We start from the raw sequence: 19853 nt of genomic DNA, 5'->3' as shown, positions 1-19853 counted from the left end.
TGCCACATCCCCATGTAGGAGCTGCAGCCAGCGCAAGCAGCGCGTGGCACACTGGCTTCCTGCGCCTGCAAGGTGCTCCCACGTTTCCGTTTCTCTCAGAATGAACCCCTCCCAAATTCACAGTTTCAAATGTTTTTATTGAAAGTCAAGTCCTTGACTCTATGTTGTTAAGAAAAGTTAACAAAAGAGAATCACATGCCAAGTATTCCAGCTGAGGGAAAACAAACACAAAAGCGACCAAACCAACCAACCTCACTTTGTTTTCTCTAAGATGCCTGGAAGGAAGATCTAGAGCAGTCTCACAGCCTACACAAACCCACAGTAAGACCACTCTATCCAAAAATTCAGCGATTAAAACTAAGGAACAAATGAGTTTTATTTTATTTACAGACTGCACAAAGAAAATTTGTGTTTGTAGAGGGGTTGCTTATGACAATAAAATCCAAATGGCCTTTGACAAACTGTGTTTGAAGGCTTGGTTCTTCGGCATCCCCAATCCACACAAAGTGTTGGAAAGTCTCTCGTTTTGCTGGGAAGCTGGGGGTGAACTTTAGTGTTCGAAAAACCAGGAGGCTCTCACCTCTGATGCTGAATGAACTTGCCCTGTGCCCCTCAACCCTTGCAGCCACGCTCCACACTGATCCACGCCTCGGCTTCCACAGGCCAGAGGTAAAACAACCAGGCACTGGTTTTGCAATGTCAGTTGAAGGTCAGACTGTACCTTCTGGCTTCATGACAGCATCAAAACCCAGTTCTTCAAGGAACAATAGCCTGACTGAACAATAGCCCCAAAAGCTGGGTCAGAGACAGTCCCTTGTTATATTTGCAGTTAAAAAAAAAAAAAAACAAACCACAACAGAAAACCCAAACAAAAAAAAAACCAAACCAAACCCAGAGCAGCAAAAGCTGCGTATCTGAACAACAGAGGATCTGCTGTTACACCAAAAAAGAACGCATTCCTCATAACATGGCACTGAGCTAAACACAAATGGAGTCCCTGAACTATTTCTATTGGTATCTTTGGTGCTACCCTTCCGCTGTCAGCAGGGCACGGTGTGAAGATCTCTGTTCTCACCTGCTCTGCTTTTCTCTCTGATCACCACCCAGGCCTTGTTACGACACCGTTGTCATGACACTCGAGTGTGCAGTGAGTGGGCTTGCAGGCCTCTCTTCTGGGTGAAAGATGGTATTATGACTTCGGTAAGTTTTACAATATTAGCAAATAAGAGGATGATAATGCAGTTTCGTAACATTTCACAGTAAAAGTACAATTGTTTTGAAAATACGTCGTCCCAAAAACATTCTCAGTAGTAAGGTCGTCGTGGATTGTTCTGTGGGGAATAACAAAAGAAAATTAATAAAAATTGCTGTCTTCACAGAACAATGAGCATCTGAGCTCAATTATCTGAAAAAGCCACTGAAAAGTGACATTTCTGACAGTGAAATCGGAGGTTTTCCCATCAAAAATTACAAATGTAGCTTTCTAGGTGTGCTGGCATGCTGAATGCAAGAGGCAAATGCAAGCTTCCAAGCATTTTGCAACCAGAAAAACAATTATTCAAAATAAAACATAGATTCACAGGCAGCCCATCCGCTTCCTTTGTGTTCATTGCTTATACTTGGTTTGCACCAGATAGAACTAAACCCAGGGGCTTTTGTATATATATAAAAAAAATCACAGCAAGCAAAACTGTGCATCCATGGACATTTTGGTAGTGATAATTTGATTCAGCATAAGAACAGAATCCAGAAGAAACTTTCACAGCATTTGCTCTCTTGGCTAAGCACTAGAAACACTCCCACCCTTACAAGATACGCACGGAAGCCTCAATGGATTTGTCACAGTGTCTGCTCTAGTTTTGGGACCACCTTACCAATGGATTTGGTCGGAAGCGGTAGGCGAGCATCATCCGTTTACGGAATGCCTCGTACTCATCATCCTCCTTCGTTAGCTCGGCAGGACGATCAATGCCAAAACCAGCCCCATCCACAGCAGTAGTTCCCCTGTTTGGAAAGAGGGAACAAAGCCTCCAAGGTAAGCAGATGTGACAGGTCACCTTCCTCTTCACCAGAAATACCTGCCGCCTCTTGTCATCAAAGCTCCATCAGGGAGCACCGGGCATCATCACACAGAGCGTGCTGCATCAAGACAGACAGCTAATACCGAGCAGCTTATTGCATTTGCCACCTTTCCACACTGCCCTTCTAAATCAATGACGCTGCTATTGCTAGATGGAAGCAGTAGTGTCAACATATATTTGCTTAACCTTTTACATCTGGAACAGAAATACCGTCTGCTTTGGATGCCTCCCCACTGAACAGTGCTCTGACTGGCAGAGAAACCTTTGGCAACCCAGCACGTTGATCTGTACCTCACCACCTGGAGGCACGCAGCACCACTAAACACCACACCTGCCTCCCGTTCCTTCACTCCAGAACAGTCCAAAAGTGGAAGCAATTCCTTTCCATCTGCAGTAGCACCTTCTTGGCAATTCCAAGAACATGAGAGGTGGTAGAGCCCAGGCAAATCACAACCCTTGTTCAAGCCTGCGATGGACAGAAACCGCCTCCCTGCTGTTGTTTGTAAGCCATGCCGCTTTGATTACAACACTCTTTTATTACAGGACTTCTCTGAACTAATAATCATGCTGCCAGAGAGATCTTCTTGTGAGGGAGGAGCAGAAGTGCTTTGTACAGCTACTTTCTATTGTGCAGTAAACAAACAATTGTTATTTCTAAAAGGATCTAATGCTAAATAACAATTCAGAGTATTTCCTATCCCCCAATATTTGGTTTTGAAGTTCAGCATATGTTACCAACAGATGATCCACCTAAAAAGAGATGCTCATCTATTTTGGGATAGAACTCTCAGAAAGCTTTATTATATACAAAGCGCAATCAAATCAGAAAACTTCTGTGCAAGAAAAGTGATGTCAGGACAGTTGCATGATCACACACAAAGCTCTCTCACCTGGACTGCAACACCCTTCAAACACAGGTCTAGCAGTAGCAAATATTGGTAATTGCCTTTCACCCTCTTCAATAAATCACCTATTACACCAGGGACTAGCTAGCAGGCACCAACAGCGCTAAAGATGCAAAAGGCATGCTCTTTAATACTTAAATAAATTTATGACTTCAAAGACATGACTTAATCCTCGCACGCCCTTGGAGAGGTGAGGTGCAGACAAGTATCATCTTCATTTTCGAGATGGGGAAACGGGGGAGAAGGCACCTCTCAGAAGAAGGCACTATGCAAACTGAGATTTATAAACAAAATACTCTCGTCTCAGATCATACCTCTTGCCTGAGATAAAGTACCAAACCCAGGCCTTGAGGGGAGGGAACCCCAAAGAAATCAGAAACCATTTTTCTCCTTTGCTGTGAGGATTCCATATCCTGTTCAAGTGATGAATTACAGTCCCACTCGTTGCAGCTGCTTCCAGTAGGCTAAGGTAGGAGCATCAATTATCAGCCCAAGATGAAAGGACTAAATCAATAGTAGAAGAACTCTGCTTACTTGCTGACTGGGTTTTTAATCCCCTGTCCATCCGAGCCAAGTCCCTCGCCTTCCTTCCAGCCCATCTTCATTAGCATTTGATAACCTATGTTTTCCACAGTCAATTTGAACTCTTTGTATTCAGAATAATCTGGCTCACGTCCTTCCTGCGGAGACACAAAAAGTAGCGTTGGTTATTTTTTTTATATGCACCTATCTTTGTGGGCCAGAGGAGGGGAAAACCAGCTTCAGCTACTCAAAAGTCAGGACGGTTCTGGCAAACAACAACTAAGCACCATTTCTTGGGATTCCAGTTCTGCACCACCACAGAGAAGAAAACAGGTAAATGACAAAGCACTGCATGACCCTATAGCATAATCTGCAAGAAGCAGGGAATGCTACTGTGAGATTAAGCTAAGAAATATTTAGCTCCTGAATTTAAAGTTGCTCACTGGATCAAGCTTCAGATACAGTTCTTATTTAAGCCGGGATCTCCAGGGAATGTCAGACTCCATGCTGGTTACATGGAAACATTATGAGCGTTGCACCAGCATCAAGAACTTCTACAGTTTAGGAAGAATTGGCAGGTATTGAAGTGCTTTGCATAAGCTTTTTGTAGGCTTTGTATTTTCACTTTACTGCAATCATCTGGATAAAAATTCAATTTGTCCTTGCTTGGCATCAGCAACCACTCAGCCAAAACAGGACCGGCAGACAACGGTGGGTAGCCTGAGAGGCTGGTCTGTAAGTTTCAGCCAACTCCCAAATACCATCCTAACAGTGTGTTCTTTAATTTGCTACAGCCGTTGCTCTGCAAAGAGCAAACTACTAACCCCTTGTTTCCTCCCAAAGTAACGCAGCTCCCAGTGTAAGGGCAGGAATACTTGAAGGGTGCAAGGTGGCTCCCTGCTGCAAACAAGGGCCAAGCATGCCCGAGATCTTTCCCTCATGGCTACGGGGCAAGCCTGAAACACCGCCGCTGCCCTGCAGAGCCTATTTCACCTTCAATGCCTTGAATGTCTCCATGAATTTCTCCAGCTCGTCAGGTGGAAGGAAGTCTCCGATGAAATGTTTCCCTCTGCCCATCTGGGTCAGCTGCTCAGCCCACTCTGCCCAGGACACAGATGAGAGAAAACAGCAGTAAGGTAGTGTTCTTTGACTTGGAATTTCAGAGGGTTTTGTGAAGCATAAAGCCTCCAGCAACAGCTGGTCATTATCTCCACTCAACAGGCAGGGAAGCCACAGCACAGAGCAGTGAAAAGCGACCCTGCAACTCCCACACCAACACCACGATCTCAAGACATGTCCCTCTGGAGGCCTCTGTACCACCACAGAGCGAGCGAGATGCTTGGTGGCAGCTCCCTACACACCTCGTGTCTTGTCCATCTCCATGCGCCGAAGCTGGTGCTCCCACGTCCCCAGCTCACTGTCCACCTCTTCATCGCTGTCATAGCCGTGTTGGTGCTGCTGAATTGCCTTTTCCCACATCATCTGCATCTCCTGCATGGCTCGCTTGTGCTTCATGATCATGTCGTACATCTGCTGCATCTAGGGGAAGAGATGCAGCAGCGTGCGCAGTAAGACAACACGCTGGGAGGCGGCAGGGTCTGCCAGAGGCACGCAGAGCTCAGCACCAGAGCCCGCACCCGCCCCAGCTGCCACGCAGAATGCAGGTTATGACAACTACAAATCCCGGCAGGCAGCGCCATTGCTTGATCCGAGCCTCTCGCTTCTCAGATCAAACAGGAGCATTATGTGCTGGCTCCTCCAACACAGGCAACTCGATATCAACACTGGGGACTGCTGCCATCTGATCATACACACACACTTTAGATCACCCTCACGTTCTGGCAAAAGCCAATTCTGCTCTCCTTCCTCCAAAGCCAGCAGGTATCCGCTCACCTTCTCACTGCTGGAGCAATACATAAACAGCTGCAGGCGTGACACAACAGACCTTATAGATTTTGGGGTTTAGTTTGGTAGGACAGCAATTGGCTGGCTTAATTCATATTCCCCAAAGTCCTCTAATATTTCTGCTGACTGCAGCGTCACATGATTCTTCAGTATTCAGCACAAATCCTAGAGATTTGTGCTCTGGGACACTGGGAAAGTTTCTTTGCTACCTCCACCTCCATTTTCCCATCTAACCCAGCCATTGCTGCAACACAGTATGAATTGGGAAATCATTTCAGGGCATTACCTCCTGCTGCTCCTTCAGCTGTTTCTTCTGGGCTTCGGAGAGCTCCGTCACACCCACCAAACCAACCGGTTTCCCTTTTTCATAACCAAGACCCTTCAGGTCCTGAACTGTAACAAGCACATGTTAAAACACTTTCAAAAAACTGAGACAGCTGCTCAGACCAGCGAAGCCATATTCGCAAGATCCCCACACAAAGTCTGACACTCATGTCATGGTTCCAGTATTGAGACAAGCACTTCAGGAAAGAACAACCGCCTGGTAGGACTTTGGAACCATAGGAGCAGGAAAGCCACTGGGTCACACAGCTCCTTCGCCTGCCACCTCAGAGTATTCCCCCACCCTGGCCCGAGGCTCTGCCTGCATCACATCAGCAGACCTGCGAACCATGTCTCACATCCTCAGAGGTCACGCTGCACAGCAGTCTGCTATGCCACGCTTTAAACATCATTCCTCCTTAAGATTAATTCTCCTCATAAGGCTTCCTCGTGAACCCCAGCCGTTGCAAAGAGCGATACTTAATTATTCAGAGTTGAGTCACAAGCAGATCTGAGCCTGTCAGCATATTGTCCAATCTGTGCACGTAAGTGTCTGCTGATTACTATGTAAACAGCAACTTCATTCAAAATGAAAAGCAAATGACCACATTAGAATAAAGACATGAGCATTATGCTGCTTTTGGAAGTCGCCATTCCCCAAGGAGATTTTAGTTTCTAATCTACAGGCTCAAGTGCAGCATTGCCAGGGATGTTGCCTCTGCTTTCAAAGAGGGGGCATCTGAAGTCTCTGCTTGACAATCACATTGACGTATCCTCCTTTTTCTGCAGCATCCCCTTTTGGAAGCTCCTCCTTCCAAGTGATTTTTGCAGTTTTATCAGATAAACCCTGAAATTAGATATCAACATTATCTGGGCAGGACACTTACTCATTTCAAACGACCGTATGGCACTCTGAGTTCAAAGGGCAAGTTAAAGGCAAGAGAGAGGGGGGGAAAAAAGGAAACCTACTTGTAATTGCTGCACCACGAAAGTAAGTAATTGAAGCACTGCAAAGCAGAGATTTACAATAGAGGCTGCCTTGCAAACTTGGTGCATATATATCTAGCAGGGCTGGCAGCTCCTCTCTAAAACACCTCAGAGCCAAGACCTCAACAGTTAAATATTTAAGGGATTAAAAGAAGACACACAACTGCACCTGAAAGCGCACCTGAAAGCGTGTTGCATTTTTCAATACAAGGAAAAGGATTTCTTCCTAATGACTGCAAAACCCTCCATTTGAATGTAAGTCCAGACTACAGTTAAATGATGCTTCATTAATTATTCATTATCTATTAATTATGAAGCCCGATAATAATAGCATCATTGTTCATGACACCAAAAGTCTACACAGCATGCTAATTAGGCCCCAGGGGTCATCTTCTCCCTTCCTCTTATTCGAACTCAGGGCAATTGATCTGAGCACTCATCTCGCCTCCTTTCCCACATGCTTTTGGCTGAGCACTCCAGGATTGGAAAGCAGCTTAACTCCTGCCTCCCAAGGAGAACATAAAACAGCGCATCCACCCTCCCTCGCACAGCTACAGCCTCTGCACATTCACACCAGAGCCGGGAGTCAACTCTGCAGGAAGAGTTATGTAAAACACTGCAAGAGGTTTTCCAAGAGGAGAGAAGCAAGAAGCCGTGTTACGCTAGGCTTGGTGCTAGGATACGCACTTGCAGCTCCCAAGAAATAAGAACAAATAGAAAAATAAACCTATCTATCATTGATAAACAGCCCAATTTCTGTCTCTGAGAGCACTGAGATTCGGAAACAGTCTGGATGAGCACACTACGCCTATTGCACATAAAGAAGGATCTGGCCCCAAACGTTACGTGAGACCGGGGCACTTCAGCATCAGCCCCAGTCAAAGTTTCACCTCCTGTCTCAGGGCATGGGAAAGCTTTCTCTGAATGCACCGAGGAAGACTCTCTGTCCTTCACAGAGGTCAGCAGCTTTTTGGCTTAGTTCTGAATTGCATAAACACTCAGGCTAAGAGCCAGGCATGGCTCTAGAGGCCCTGCGAGCTGGTGGCTTGCCAGCATATATAACCACCTTAAAGGAGAAAGGTGAGAGCCTAGCATCTTCTTTTACTTCCCAGAAAGCATATGCCACTGCTCCTTCTTGTGCTAAAACTACATCTGGTTTGTCTGACTGCTCTGGTACCTTGCAGACTTTATGCTGAGAGATGCTGAAAAACCACTGCAAAAATTTAGCGCTGGGAGATATTTTTGTAGGTTTGGCCCAAAGTATCACAATACAGGCAAAGTTGACAGAAAAAGCAAAGCTCCACCCCAAGCCCACTTCTGAAGATAGGAAAGTCTACTCAGAAAATAAATCAGTCAAGGAATTTGCATAAAAATAGGCAAAATTTTTAAGTTCCTTATACCTAGCACAGGCAAACACTATGCAAAAGATAAGGAGTCGCTTCTCAGTCCCATGCTCAGCAGGCCTGGGAAAAATACATTTTTTTTCCTCGAATGACATCAGCTTTGCCTACAGGGTTAATGGTGCAGTCTATCTGCAGCATTGGCAGAAGACTACCCGAAGGTTTATCTGTTTCCCACATGCCTGAAGAAGAGCTTGTTACAAGGGAAGTGAATGTCCTTTAAGGACAACAGGAGAAATCCCAGTACAGAAATGCCTGATTTTTTGCTTCAGAGTCTGAAGATCTTACTCAATTAAAAGTAATCAGACTCAAACCAATCCAGTATCAGGTTTCAGAAAACTCTAATGACACCCTGTAATTTCCCATTAGCCCACAGAGTTCACTAATCACAGTATCTTTGTGCTGTTCAGCTTTTCAGATATATTAGTCCCTGCAGTACATACGCAGTTAAGTGTTTCAATATCAATATGTTGCAGAGGAGCCTTTTTTCTGTCCAGAAGGGCTACGCTTTCTCCTCTCCACGATACTGATTTATTACTAAGAGTACATAGGAAAAGAATCAGAACAGTCCTCTACTAAATCCAAAACAATTGCTAAGGATAAAGGACTAAGATGTAGATATTTAGGGAACGAAAGCACACTGTGCAACTCTAACCTTCCGCAGGACCAGGGCTGTAATATGGAATTCTCTTCACCTGTCAGGTTGAAGATCTTAATTCTGAAAGGGATTAGGCTATCTGAACCAATAAAAAGATAAATCCTTCCCCCTGCAGAGCATTAACAGTGCATTAACATTTGATTTGTTATACTTGACAAATTGTTTGCTGTTCTTTTACAGTCATAGAATTGTTTAGGCTGGAAAAGACCTTTAAGATCGTTGGGTCCAACTGTTAACGCAGCACTGCCAAATCCACCACTAAACCCTAAGCACCACGTCTACACATCTTCTAAGTACCTCCAGGGGTGGTGGCTCAACCACTGCCCTGGGCAGCCTGTTCCAGTGCTTGACAACCCTTTTGGTAAAGAAATTTTTCCTAATATCCGATCTAAACCTCCCCTGATGCAACTTGAAGCCGTTTCCTCTTGTTCTGTTGCTTGTTACTTGGGAGAAGAAACTGACCCGCACCTCTCGCTACAGCCTCCTTTCTTCTACCTGACACAAAGCCGTGCAGAAAGTGAGCACGAACACAACGAGCATATATCTGTCTAATTAAGGGGAGGCTAAAAGCCAGGGGAGATTTCAGCAGGGGGTATTAAGACAGAGTCTGATGCTTGTTTTGATAGCACCTGACCAGCTTCGTCATCGAAGTGTCACTACTGTCTGCAAGAAGCAAAAATTACTCTAGAGGTACAAAATCAGGGAAGACTTTCACATCCGATTTCTGCCTTACTATGAGCAGCAACTCAAGGTCAAACGACTAAGCCATCCAGGTTGGTATTTTGTCCTGTACACAGGAGAGGTATAGCCAAGACTTCTGTATAGAGCTGTGATCAGAAGACAGAATTACGTAGGAACTTCTCTTCATCTACATTTGAAGCGCTGGATTAGGAGACAGAGTCCTTCCTTCCTTCCTTCCTGATCTCTGCAGAATCAACAGACACCACAGCCAACCCTACATCTTACCCAAGCCTAACAATCAAAGCTATTAATGGCTGAGCAATTATCTCCTCTAAAACCCCGCCAAAGCAAAGATCCACCTGCTGGAGCAATGAATTGTACAGGCTGACCAAGGGCTGAGAATTAGCTGTGGTCTCACCCTGCAACTCAGAAAATTATAGCTTGTTTTGTCTTACTTGTCCCACTTCATCTGTTCTGCTACTGCCTTTTGAAAAAAGTCCTTATTCAGACCGGTACTTGGTACTTTTCCTGTGACTCTAGCCTTGTACTACTAATTCTGTTTGCCAACACCGACTGCCTTGTGTCTTCTCGTTCTCCTTTTTGCATCCTTTCCCCGTACCACACTCACTGGGCAAAGGATTCAAAGATGCCATCTTAAATGTCTGCTTTCACCTGTTGTCCTCGAGTGCCTCGATTTTTGTATGCGCCTCCAGCTGCCTGCCTCATTACCTATCTGCACATGCACAGACGGGCCACAGGAGTTCAACCTCCAAGAGCTCCCTTGAAGTGTCCAAATTGGAAGAATTATCTTCCAGCACTTGAAGAGAGCTGCACCCCCTGGATGAACTTGGCAGGTGAGGTAACAGGAGCAAGAGCCTCAACGCTGGATGAGGACCGTGAACTCCATCTGTAATCCAATGAACTGAAATGGGTAGAAATCGGAACGGGAAGTTAAACTTGTGTCCGCCAGCACTCGGGGAACAGCTATTCCCATTTAGCCTTCTGATCAGCTAGGGTGAGATGGAAGTGCTGCCCAAGGATTTTACCCTTCCATGGGGAATAAGCACAGTTCAGCCTTTGATACTTGTTTTCTGACAGACTCTCTTCCTGAAGTGAAATAGCCCTAAACAGCGGAGAGGCTGAGGCTGTAATGAGCTATAGCACAGCAGGGGTTTTGAGATAGCTGGAGAACGATAAGATCCAATCCCTGGTGTCAGTGAGATAAAGTGGTTTATCTGGGTTTCCACACAGGGGAGAGTTAGCTGCTAGACCTAGCTGAAAGATAGAGGGCTGGCAACCATGGAGATTACAACAGGAGATAAGCCTCACTGGGGTTTCTGCTTGCAAAGCCTGCTGTGCTAAAGCAGAATGCACTCCCCAGGAAAACCAGTTACTCAGCAGAACACATGGACCCACTAACCTGAAAGAGGGGAGGGAGAATCCAGCTGTTGGACAAGCTGCGGGAGGGGCAATTCAACCTTGTCCTCCTCTGGCCCCCACCTGCTCTTCCGCTTCTTTTTAGTAGTGCCTGTAGCAGTAGCTGTAGTAGTTGTTGCAGCAGGAGTTGTAGCTGTCTGATCGGGTGGAGTTGTAGAGGATGGTGAAGGCGAGGGCACGGATGAGGATGAGGGCAAGGACGAGGGAACGGGCAAGGGCAAAGGCGAGGGAACAGGCAAGGGCAAGGGCAGTGGCACAGGCAAGGACAGGGGCGAGGGTGAAGGAACAGGCAAGGGCAAAGGCGAGGGCGAGGGAACAGGCAGGGGCAAAGGCAAAGGTGAGGGCAGGGGCAAAGGCAAAGACGGTAAGCACAAAGGTGATGGCGATGCCTCAGGACTGGTCTTCCTTTTCAGACTGGACTCTACAGGCAAGGGGGCGCACGCAGTGCTGCTTTTGGCCTTACGGAACTCCTCCAGTTTCTGCCGGTAATACTTGTAGCCTTTGCTGTTTGGCTCATATAAAAACCTATAAAGAAAAAAAAAAAGAAAGAAGTGAGTTTAGACGTAACAGCCATATGCAGGGGTTGGATATAGCTCAGCTTGGTCAGGGCTTTTCTTTCCTGCAATGCTCTTGCACCACTAGCCTTCCCACACACTTCCCTGCTCTCCAGCACCATCCTGTGTGTACGTGCACGCAATGCAGGGCTCTGCGTGCTTTTGCAAGGTAGGCTGCAAGCCTGCGGGATCAGAAAGTGTATTTCCCATTCATGAGCAAACCACAGCTATTTTGGGGGCCAAATAAACACACAGTACCAAAAAGGATCATGTTACATATGTGGAAACGCAAGGTCCTCCCCCAGAATTCACCTGCCTTCCAGAAACGTTTGGAAAAACTGCCAGGGCTCCACAACACATCGAGTTTCAGTTCATTAAAGAAAACAAACATTCCAGTCTTACCAATGGGAATGCCAAACCACTGCCTAAAGAAACTGCTCCCAAGCTCTCTATCCAAGCTAGAATCGTTGACATTACCAGTCTGCTTAATTACACCATGACTCCTCCTTCTGTTCCCTCACACATGAAAAACATTGCTTTATTTGCTACCCCTTCCAGAAATAGGCATCTCTGACCTTTCGGGTAAAATAAAACTCCTTAGTCTCTGTGGGAAGAACATGAACAATCCTCCATCTAGCAGCTACACACAAAATAAAATCAATAGTGCCATGCTTCTTACAAACAAGTTATCTTTTAAATACTTCACACAGGAACGCTGTCTACTCCTAAATTCTCTACAGTCTTCCCTTTTTAAAGGACAAGTTTAACATTTGGCGTAACTTCTCCTCAGGACAGTTCCAGCTCCCACATGAAAACATAAGGGCTAACAGGCCTTTCCCATCTATTGCTGCACAACATACACAGACAAACACAAACAGCTCTCTGACGTACTTTAAAATTCACTAAACGTGGTCTTGCACCCCTCTGTTTGAGTAACAGCATTAAGGATTGCTTCAGGACCTAGCAGAGGGCAGGATGGGGCCCTCCTTACAGCAAACCTGATGAAATCCTAACAGAGGAGATACTGTTTTACTTGACCATGCTCAGGTGGGATCACAGCGGTGTTTTAAAGTAAATAATGAAACAGCTCAGGTATTAGCACATCTGTCTGATGTAATTCACAACACAAGGGGAGTACCCCAGAGGTCCAGAAGGCAGCCAATAAAATACCAAAGTATCAGCCACAAAAAAAGGCTTGCTGAGCCCCACTTCACTTCCAAGGAACACACCAAATTGTTTGTAAGAGCAGAAAAATGTAACATGGATGAGACCAAAGGGAGGCATTAAACAGCTGTCAGTGAGCACTGAAGAGAACAATTCACATCTGAAAGGCTGAAAACGATATTCCAAGGGGGGAGCTAATGGTGAAGGAGTGCTACCTGTACGTTAGCGAAGATGCTGTGTAAAGAGCAAGCCAGAAAATTAATTGGACAGCAACGGTATGAGTGGTGGATGGAGGCCCACACCAGAACACAGCTATAGGGAGAAGTATAAAGGTTAGAATTATGCTAGTACATTGCAAGAGAAAGGTGAAGAGGGGTGGAAGTCATAAATTAATTTGCGGGAAAGCAAACAGATTTCTCTCCCTCTGTGCCTCACTTTAAACTGTGGAGCTTGAGAATGTGAAGGTATCGCTGCTATAGGAGTGCACTATCCTTGTAACTTATCACATGCTTATTATCATTTCCCCTTTAAAAAAAAACCAAAAAGACCCACACAAGCCCCCCGCCCTTACACTCAGCAGCAGGTTTCTTCCTTTACCTGAAAGCATGGTTCTCTCTGTTGTTCTGCAAGGCAATAGCTTCCACCTCGGGACCCCCGTCTGCTATGAACCTGGCCAGTTTCTCAGCAGAGTTCTTTGTCTCTTCGTCGTCTGGGGGTGAAACTTTAAGCAGGCTGTCAGTACTGGGCCCAACTCACACAAGCAACAGTCAAAGCCTATCTGTTCTAAGAACCCCAAGAGCAGAATAAGGGCAAAAGGTCGAGTTTAATTTTTAGAAATGTTACACATCAACAGTCATCAGAGTTTATATCACAAAAACATGATATTGCATAAAGGCTGTACAACAACACTGTAACCAGAGGCCTGCCCATTCACGCATCAGCTTCCTCTGTGCCAGGAGCTAGATCAGAGCAGATTAACAGACAAGTCAGCTTTTGTCTTCAAAGATGGTCCCTTGTCTGTCTCTGCTACAGAGGAAGGCTGTTTCTTCCCTGTGTCAGGCGCTTTTCCATAGGGTTACACCTCAGCCCTCGCAATTATCTCTAGTTAAAGACTTTGCCACTGAAGTCCCCAGGAGCAATGGGAAAGCCTTAGGAAAAAGTGGCCAACTAATAACGCACCGTAATCCCACTTGTACCTACTGTCACTACCCATCTGCCAGCCACTTTAGGGGAGGGTTGTAGGACTGAGGAAACTCTCCATGGAACAGTCCCAATCCTCACCTGGAAGAGGTGGCTACTGCAGCCTTTGTCCAAAGGCACAGAGAAGGCTCGGATTGTTAATATTTCAAGCATATTTGATGTTTATAAGGAGCCAGGCAAATACATTATTTAGCCATGACAGCCTTATATGACATTTGCTACCTGCACAGTACCAGTGCCAGTACTCCAGTGTGCTGGCACAGGACCAGGAGGCAGAAGACATGATTATAAGCCATGGCCAAGTCATAACCTTTCCTTGCTTCAATATTCCACACCTGTAAAGTATGGATAATACCGCTTAGCTTCCAAACTGTTGTATCAGTTAGTTGATATTGGTAATAAGCTCTTTCAGCCCACAGTCTATTAAACCATGATTTGTTTGAGCTGTTAACGCATCAGCATGACAGCTAAATTGCATTAAGACTCCTTTCCACAGAAAAGGAAGATGACACAGAGAGGCTGAGGGATTTGCCAGGGCCACACGGCAGGCCTGTAACAGGCTGGACTAAAAGTGATAAATGCCTGGCCCACACACCACACTTCACCCACTAAGTAATTTCTGTCAACACAGTTAACCAGATTCCACTGCTCACACCACCTGTCTGTTGGCTGATCATCCACTTCTGTTGTTTTCCCACCTGAAAACACAGTCCCTTACTTGCAAGGATTTGTGTCCCAAGCAGAAAATAGAAAATTCAGATAAGGAAACGGCAGCAGAAATGGGGATTATGTTCGACAAACAAAAATCCCATTTTCATTTATAACAAATCAAATAAGAACATCTGAGAAAAAGCACTTTTCCTAAACGCACGTTCAGGGCTGAAACACTTTCCAAAACACACACAGTGAAGCATCATTTTAGTTCACCTTGTTAAGTATTTTGGAGAAATACAAGGAAAATCTCTTTCAAGAGCCCTCTACACAGAGCACGGTACAGCATGCTGTGGGCTTGGGCAACAGCCATTTTTGGCACGAGTGTCTGACATCATCATGGTGATGCTTGATCACCATTTCCTTCCATTTTGAAATTTTATTTACAGGCAGCAGATCGACAGCCAAATACCCACTCCAACTGTTTCCAGAACAGACCTAACAAGCAGTTAGAGAGTGAAGTAGTCAAATTTAACCTCTGCAATTCATATTCTCCAGATCCCGGCCTTAATTACCTTTCTGAGAAGAGGATGCCTGAGAACTTTGATTCTCTTTTCTTATCTCTGCCACTTTCTTTCTGTAGTAAAGGAATTCTCTGCTGTTCTTATCATGCAAAAACCTACGGTGGAGATGGAGGAAAAAAGGGCATCAGCAACAACTACACAAACGTTGATACTCTGGGATATAAACAGCTCAAAACCAAATAATACAAAATAGATAAAATTACACAGAAATGCACTTAAAATGTGCATTATAAAGCCTTCAGCATATATAAATACACGCAGCTTTAATCTAAGGAAAACGTGCATTATAAAGCCTTCAGCATGTATAAATACATGCAGCATTAATCTAAGGACTTGCATCCAAATTTTTTGTGTCTTGAAGGGAAACAGGTAACAGCCTTTTCTGATATAGGAGGGAATCCTCTGTCCACAGCCACGCAGCATGTCAGCAGCAGAGGGGACAGAACCAGACCCGAGACAGAGTCCATCCCCACGTGCTAGATGTTGTACAGGCAGCCGGACCACCCGGGCTGTATTCCTGACTCTAGCTCATCTGCATCCTCAGCACCATCACAGTATCACTTTCTGCCTCAGCTTCCCCAGCTATAAAACAATTAACTCGTAACAAAGCTCAAATCCACCAAATGATAATTAAACCAAACACATCCATGAGAACTATATACACGAGGCTGATGTTTTTCTCCAACAAAGAGACAGCATTCTGCTTTGGAAGACAAGAGTTATCACCACACTTACGAAAAAGCTGGGTTATCCTTGTAGTCTTCCATAGCGACCTTCTCTAATTCTGGTCCCCCTTCAGCCACGAACCTAGCCAGCTTTTCCACCACTTGTCGGGTCTCCGCATCCTCTGGGGGTAAAACTTTAAGCAGGCTGTCAGTACTGGGGTTCAACTCACACACCAAACAGGCAACAGGTACATTACTTCTAAGAACCATGGCGGCAGACAAAAGTAGAATGGGAATGGGAAGAAAAAGGATGAAATGGGGGATCCAGTCTTACACAGCTGTACAAATTACAATCCCTAGGTTACTGTCAGCCTCTGCGCTCCCCTAGTAGGAGATTAGTAATTTGTCTACACTTTTCCTATGAGAAAAAGCCTAAGATTTGGATCACCACAGTTTAGGGTGCAACTTCAATCGCAACACAATTTGCTTCTGACAATTCACTCCCTAGAAAACACAATGGGGAGGAACAGGAACTTGGTTTTAACAACTACATCACTCACTAAAGATTACAGATTCCAGTTCCCAAGACACTATGCTGCACCCAGCCAGCAGAGACGGATTGTGTAGCTGGAGCATATAGCTCTTCCTACCAGCATATGCCCATGTCTCAACCCTCGCCTGGAGGGAATCCTATCAGTTGTAGGAGCTCAGTCTCCAAGAACCTGTATTTTGGCTTCTGTGCCAAGAAGGAAACACACTAATGCTGACAGCAATTACAGAGCTGATGCAGGACACGTTCAGTGGGAACTAAACACAGGCATTTGTCTAGACAACGGTATTTTTGGTAGAGCAGTGAACAAAGAGCACACAGCAGCAATGTCGGCCACACTGCTCTAGACTAGATTCAAACACACAATCTTTAAATTAAGGGTCCATAAGACCCATTAAGGGTCTTTGCTCTCTGCAGCCAGTGGCTATTTCTTACATTCCTGCAGTGCATCTGACACCGAAATTCAGACTTGCTAAGATTATGCTTTTGTAAACCCCACCAGAAATAGCTAGACATGCATTTGTAAACATATAATGAAATAATTGACACAAAGCTTAGTGTGACTTATTTAGCAATTGCAATCTAATTTTACACTTGATTAATACGTGCGCATGAAGTTCCGATTATTAAACAAATTTGCCTTCTGGCTTCCTAGCCTAAGTTATCCAGATGAACTTGGTTATTTAAGTGCTGCAATATTCTTCATTGATTTTCTAGCCTACTTAAAGTAGTCAGGACCTAGAGGTGAGATTTTCTGATTGTCTAATGAAACTTTGGAAAGAGGCAGGTACTTTGATTTTACCTAATCATAGTTCCACGCCTAACGTAATCTTTTTACATTTATTATTTTATGCAAGTTTATTAACGCATGCAAGTTTATTAACGCATGCAATTTCCCCCCCTACACAGCCACTCCCAAACTGAGGCCTTTTCACTTTCTAGAATTTAAAAAACTAAACTTCCATTTTAAATACAAGCATGCTATCTATGTATTTTCTAGAGGACTTGGCACTAGGCCTATTACATTTCAGTCGTACAAAAGCAGAATTCTTATCATTGGCAAACAATCGAGCTCCGTTAAGAGCAGAACATATTTCTTCTTCTTTTTTTTTTTTTTTTTTTTTTTTTTTATTTTCACAGAGACTTATAGACCAGTCAAGCACTCGCCTTGGTAACTCGGAGAAAATGAATCTTCCTAGGCACAAAACAGATCTGGTCTAACTACAGCAAGTCACTCATCTCTGGTACTGAGCTCGGGCTGGATCAGTAATATCTGACTGTTCAACCCTCAGCTTTTCTGCTGAAGCTGGCTTTGGAGGAGTCCACCAGCATTAACCAGTGTCATTTATACTTCACAATGCAGAAGTCTGCACGTGGGAACCGTGCAAAGAACATAAATTCACAGCATAAGAAAACAAACCAACCAACCCACCCTCCACTGAGGAAAAGTACTAAGGGAATCCTGCTCCCTCACTCAACTGCTATCACTAGAATAAGTGGACCTGCACCCCAAAACAAATGATGTAGTACAAGGCGTCATTTACCTTTAATTTCCAACCACTGCTCATAATCTTCCTCCTCATCTTCATCTGGCGACTGAAACACACTGAGGCGGTTAACGACTGGGGTCTGTTTGAAATGGGAGTAGTTCTTCGCTTGGTGCAGCATGCTGCTCAGGACCTGACCGGGGCGCTTCCCAAACAGCATAGGTTTCTTCCCAACATTTGGTGCAGAAGTGTTTGCCGCGTTATTAGTAGAACTTGGGGGAGGTTCTTAGAAAAGAATGAGGGGAAAATAATTCCTGCACATCCTTACTGGTTTAGTATCAGAAGGTTACAAATAACAACTCAGGCAGTAATACAGCTGCAACAGGCTGTTATTTTCAGAGTAAGTTAAAGACACTGACTGGTGAAAGCTGCATAATGAAATTAAATGAAAGCTGTGGTGTAGTTTTTTGGGTTTTTTTTACAAAGCAAGATCAAGCTACAAGAGAGATGCTTGTTTTTAACAGCACCTATAGAGGGGAAGAGGACAAACTGCCATATTGCATCTTGAAGACAGACTTTAATCCAAATTTAAAGGGGTCATCACTGCTTTAGAACTTACTCGTACTGGTAACAGCTCATAGCAGGGTTTCTAAAGTGAACATACATGGAGGCAGCTCACACAAAGCTGGTATCACCAGGAGAAGAAAGGCCTCCTGTTGCTCAGAAGTCGACCTACCAGTACTTGACTTTTCCTTCTGCAGCTTGAGAAACTGCTGGAGGAAACTGCCATCATTAACAAACTTGTTGGAAACACAGGCTTCATTTTCAGTACCGTCATCTCTGAATAGAAAAAGAAGAGTAGGTGATGGTACTCATCATCCTGCCCAGCCCCCCCACATGCATTTATATCGAACAGGCAAATGCCAGTGACTACTCTCTCATCTAACACTGAGAACGCACCTGTTTTTAAAAGCACAAGAACTATTCAGCTTGTTGCTTACAGCATTTACCCACGCTCTCCACCTGGCTGCTTTATAGCTGTGTTGAAATGGATTTCTACTTGCTCTGTTACGCTGCTCTGCTTCTGAAAGCTCCCAGCAAGCACTTAACTGGGGAACTGTGTTAACTCTTAGGAGTCACAATTATAAGCTAGATAACAAAGAGGAAACTGAAGTGCGATAACATCCTGTTAAAAATAAAATTTGCTGTTAACACATATCTGTTTTCGCTAGTATCTGAAAAACCCGGCTAGATCAATTAAAGCACAAGTATCCTATTCCAACCTTTCCTCAATTATCAATTTTCATTTTCACAGTATCTGCCTCCAAGCGTGAGAGCTTTGTACAGCTCGTCTCCTCGCTTGCATGTGACAAACACCCGTTTTCCACCAGGAAAGCTCCCATCTGAAAGCACCGCAATTCACACGTACTCTCCGAAGAGAGGCAGCTGCTGTATGCTCAGGTAATTCTGCCTCGCTTGCTGCTCCAGCCTGGCCTCGATCTCTCTCTTTTTCTGCGCTATCAGTTCCTCTTGGTGAAGAATATTCACGTTCGTCTTGGCCGATTTAGACTGTGCGACCCCAAACCACCGGCTCGCCTTCCCTATGGGAAAAGGGGGGGATGAAAACGAATGCTGAGGGGGATGTCACAACCCTATCCCAGACGCACACCCCGCCCCCCCTCAGCCTCCCCCCGGCCTCTCCGGGGGCGGGTGGCTGCCCACACAGCGGCAGAGAGACCACCGAGCCGCCCCCCCTGCCCCACGCTGCAGCCGGGGGCCGGGCCGCGGGGCAGGGGGCAGAGGATGACAGGGCCGGGGGGCGGCAGGAGCGGCCGTACCTGGCGCATCCCTGGCGTTGTCCATTTTGGAGCTCCCGTCCCACGATGCACCGCAGCTGGCGGGGCGGGCGGTGCCGGGTGGCTCTGCAGCAAAGGCCTCTGGGAGATGTAGTCCGGCGGTGGGGGCCTGTCAGCCTCCCTCCCCGCGCCTCCCGCGGCAGCGAGGGCCGGCTGCGGGGGTTGAACTGGCTCGCTGCGGGGCAGGGAGGGGGTTGTCCGTCGCCAAGCTCCTTCCCCAGCCCCCACGACACAGCGCGGCGCTG

The 19853-nt window shown here is 45.6% G+C and overlaps 1 protein-coding gene across 2 annotated transcripts; it reads right to left on the bottom strand.

Moving 5' to 3' along the window:
* Positions 1-358: 358 nt before the first annotated feature.
* On the bottom strand, positions 359-19661 carry SUGP1 (SURP and G-patch domain containing 1). 2 transcript variants are annotated; one of them, XM_055707985.1, is made up of 14 exons: positions 19591-19661; positions 19182-19353; positions 18489-18592; positions 17810-18037; positions 15786-15909; positions 15042-15145; positions 13213-13336; positions 10881-11422; positions 5700-5806; positions 4870-5047; positions 4502-4608; positions 3521-3666; positions 1875-2004; positions 359-1331 (listed from the first exon to the last, which is right to left on the bottom strand). In XM_055707985.1, the coding sequence occupies exons 1-14, from the start codon at positions 19613-19615 to the stop codon at positions 1305-1307; spliced, it is 2118 nt and encodes a 705-aa protein (XP_055563960.1). In that variant the 5' UTR covers positions 19616-19661; the 3' UTR covers positions 359-1304. The 2 variants fall into 2 exon arrangements, with proteins under 2 accessions (XP_055563960.1, XP_055563959.1); XM_055707984.1 differs by having other exon boundaries at positions 19182-19384; positions 19591-19634.
* Positions 19662-19853: the final 192 nt, after the last annotated feature.

Source organism: Falco cherrug, chromosome 4, assembly GCF_023634085.1.
Source record: "Falco cherrug isolate bFalChe1 chromosome 4, bFalChe1.pri, whole genome shotgun sequence".
In the NCBI taxonomy this organism is placed as follows: Eukaryota; Metazoa; Chordata; class Aves; order Falconiformes; family Falconidae; genus Falco; species Falco cherrug.
The sequence above is the reverse complement of the archived record's forward strand: the minus strand, read 5'-3'. Positions and strand labels throughout refer to the sequence as shown.

Coding starts and splice junctions, on each gene's coding strand:
- SUGP1 (XM_055707984.1), bottom strand. Junction 15,910..17,809: donor GCAGTGGTTGGAAATTAAAG/GTAAATGACGCC, acceptor GCCTGCTTAAAG/TTTTACCCCCAGAGGATGCG. Junction 4,609..4,869: donor GGAGATGGACAAGACACGAG/GTGTGTAGGGAG, acceptor TGTCCTGGGCAG/AGTGGGCTGAGCAGCTGACC.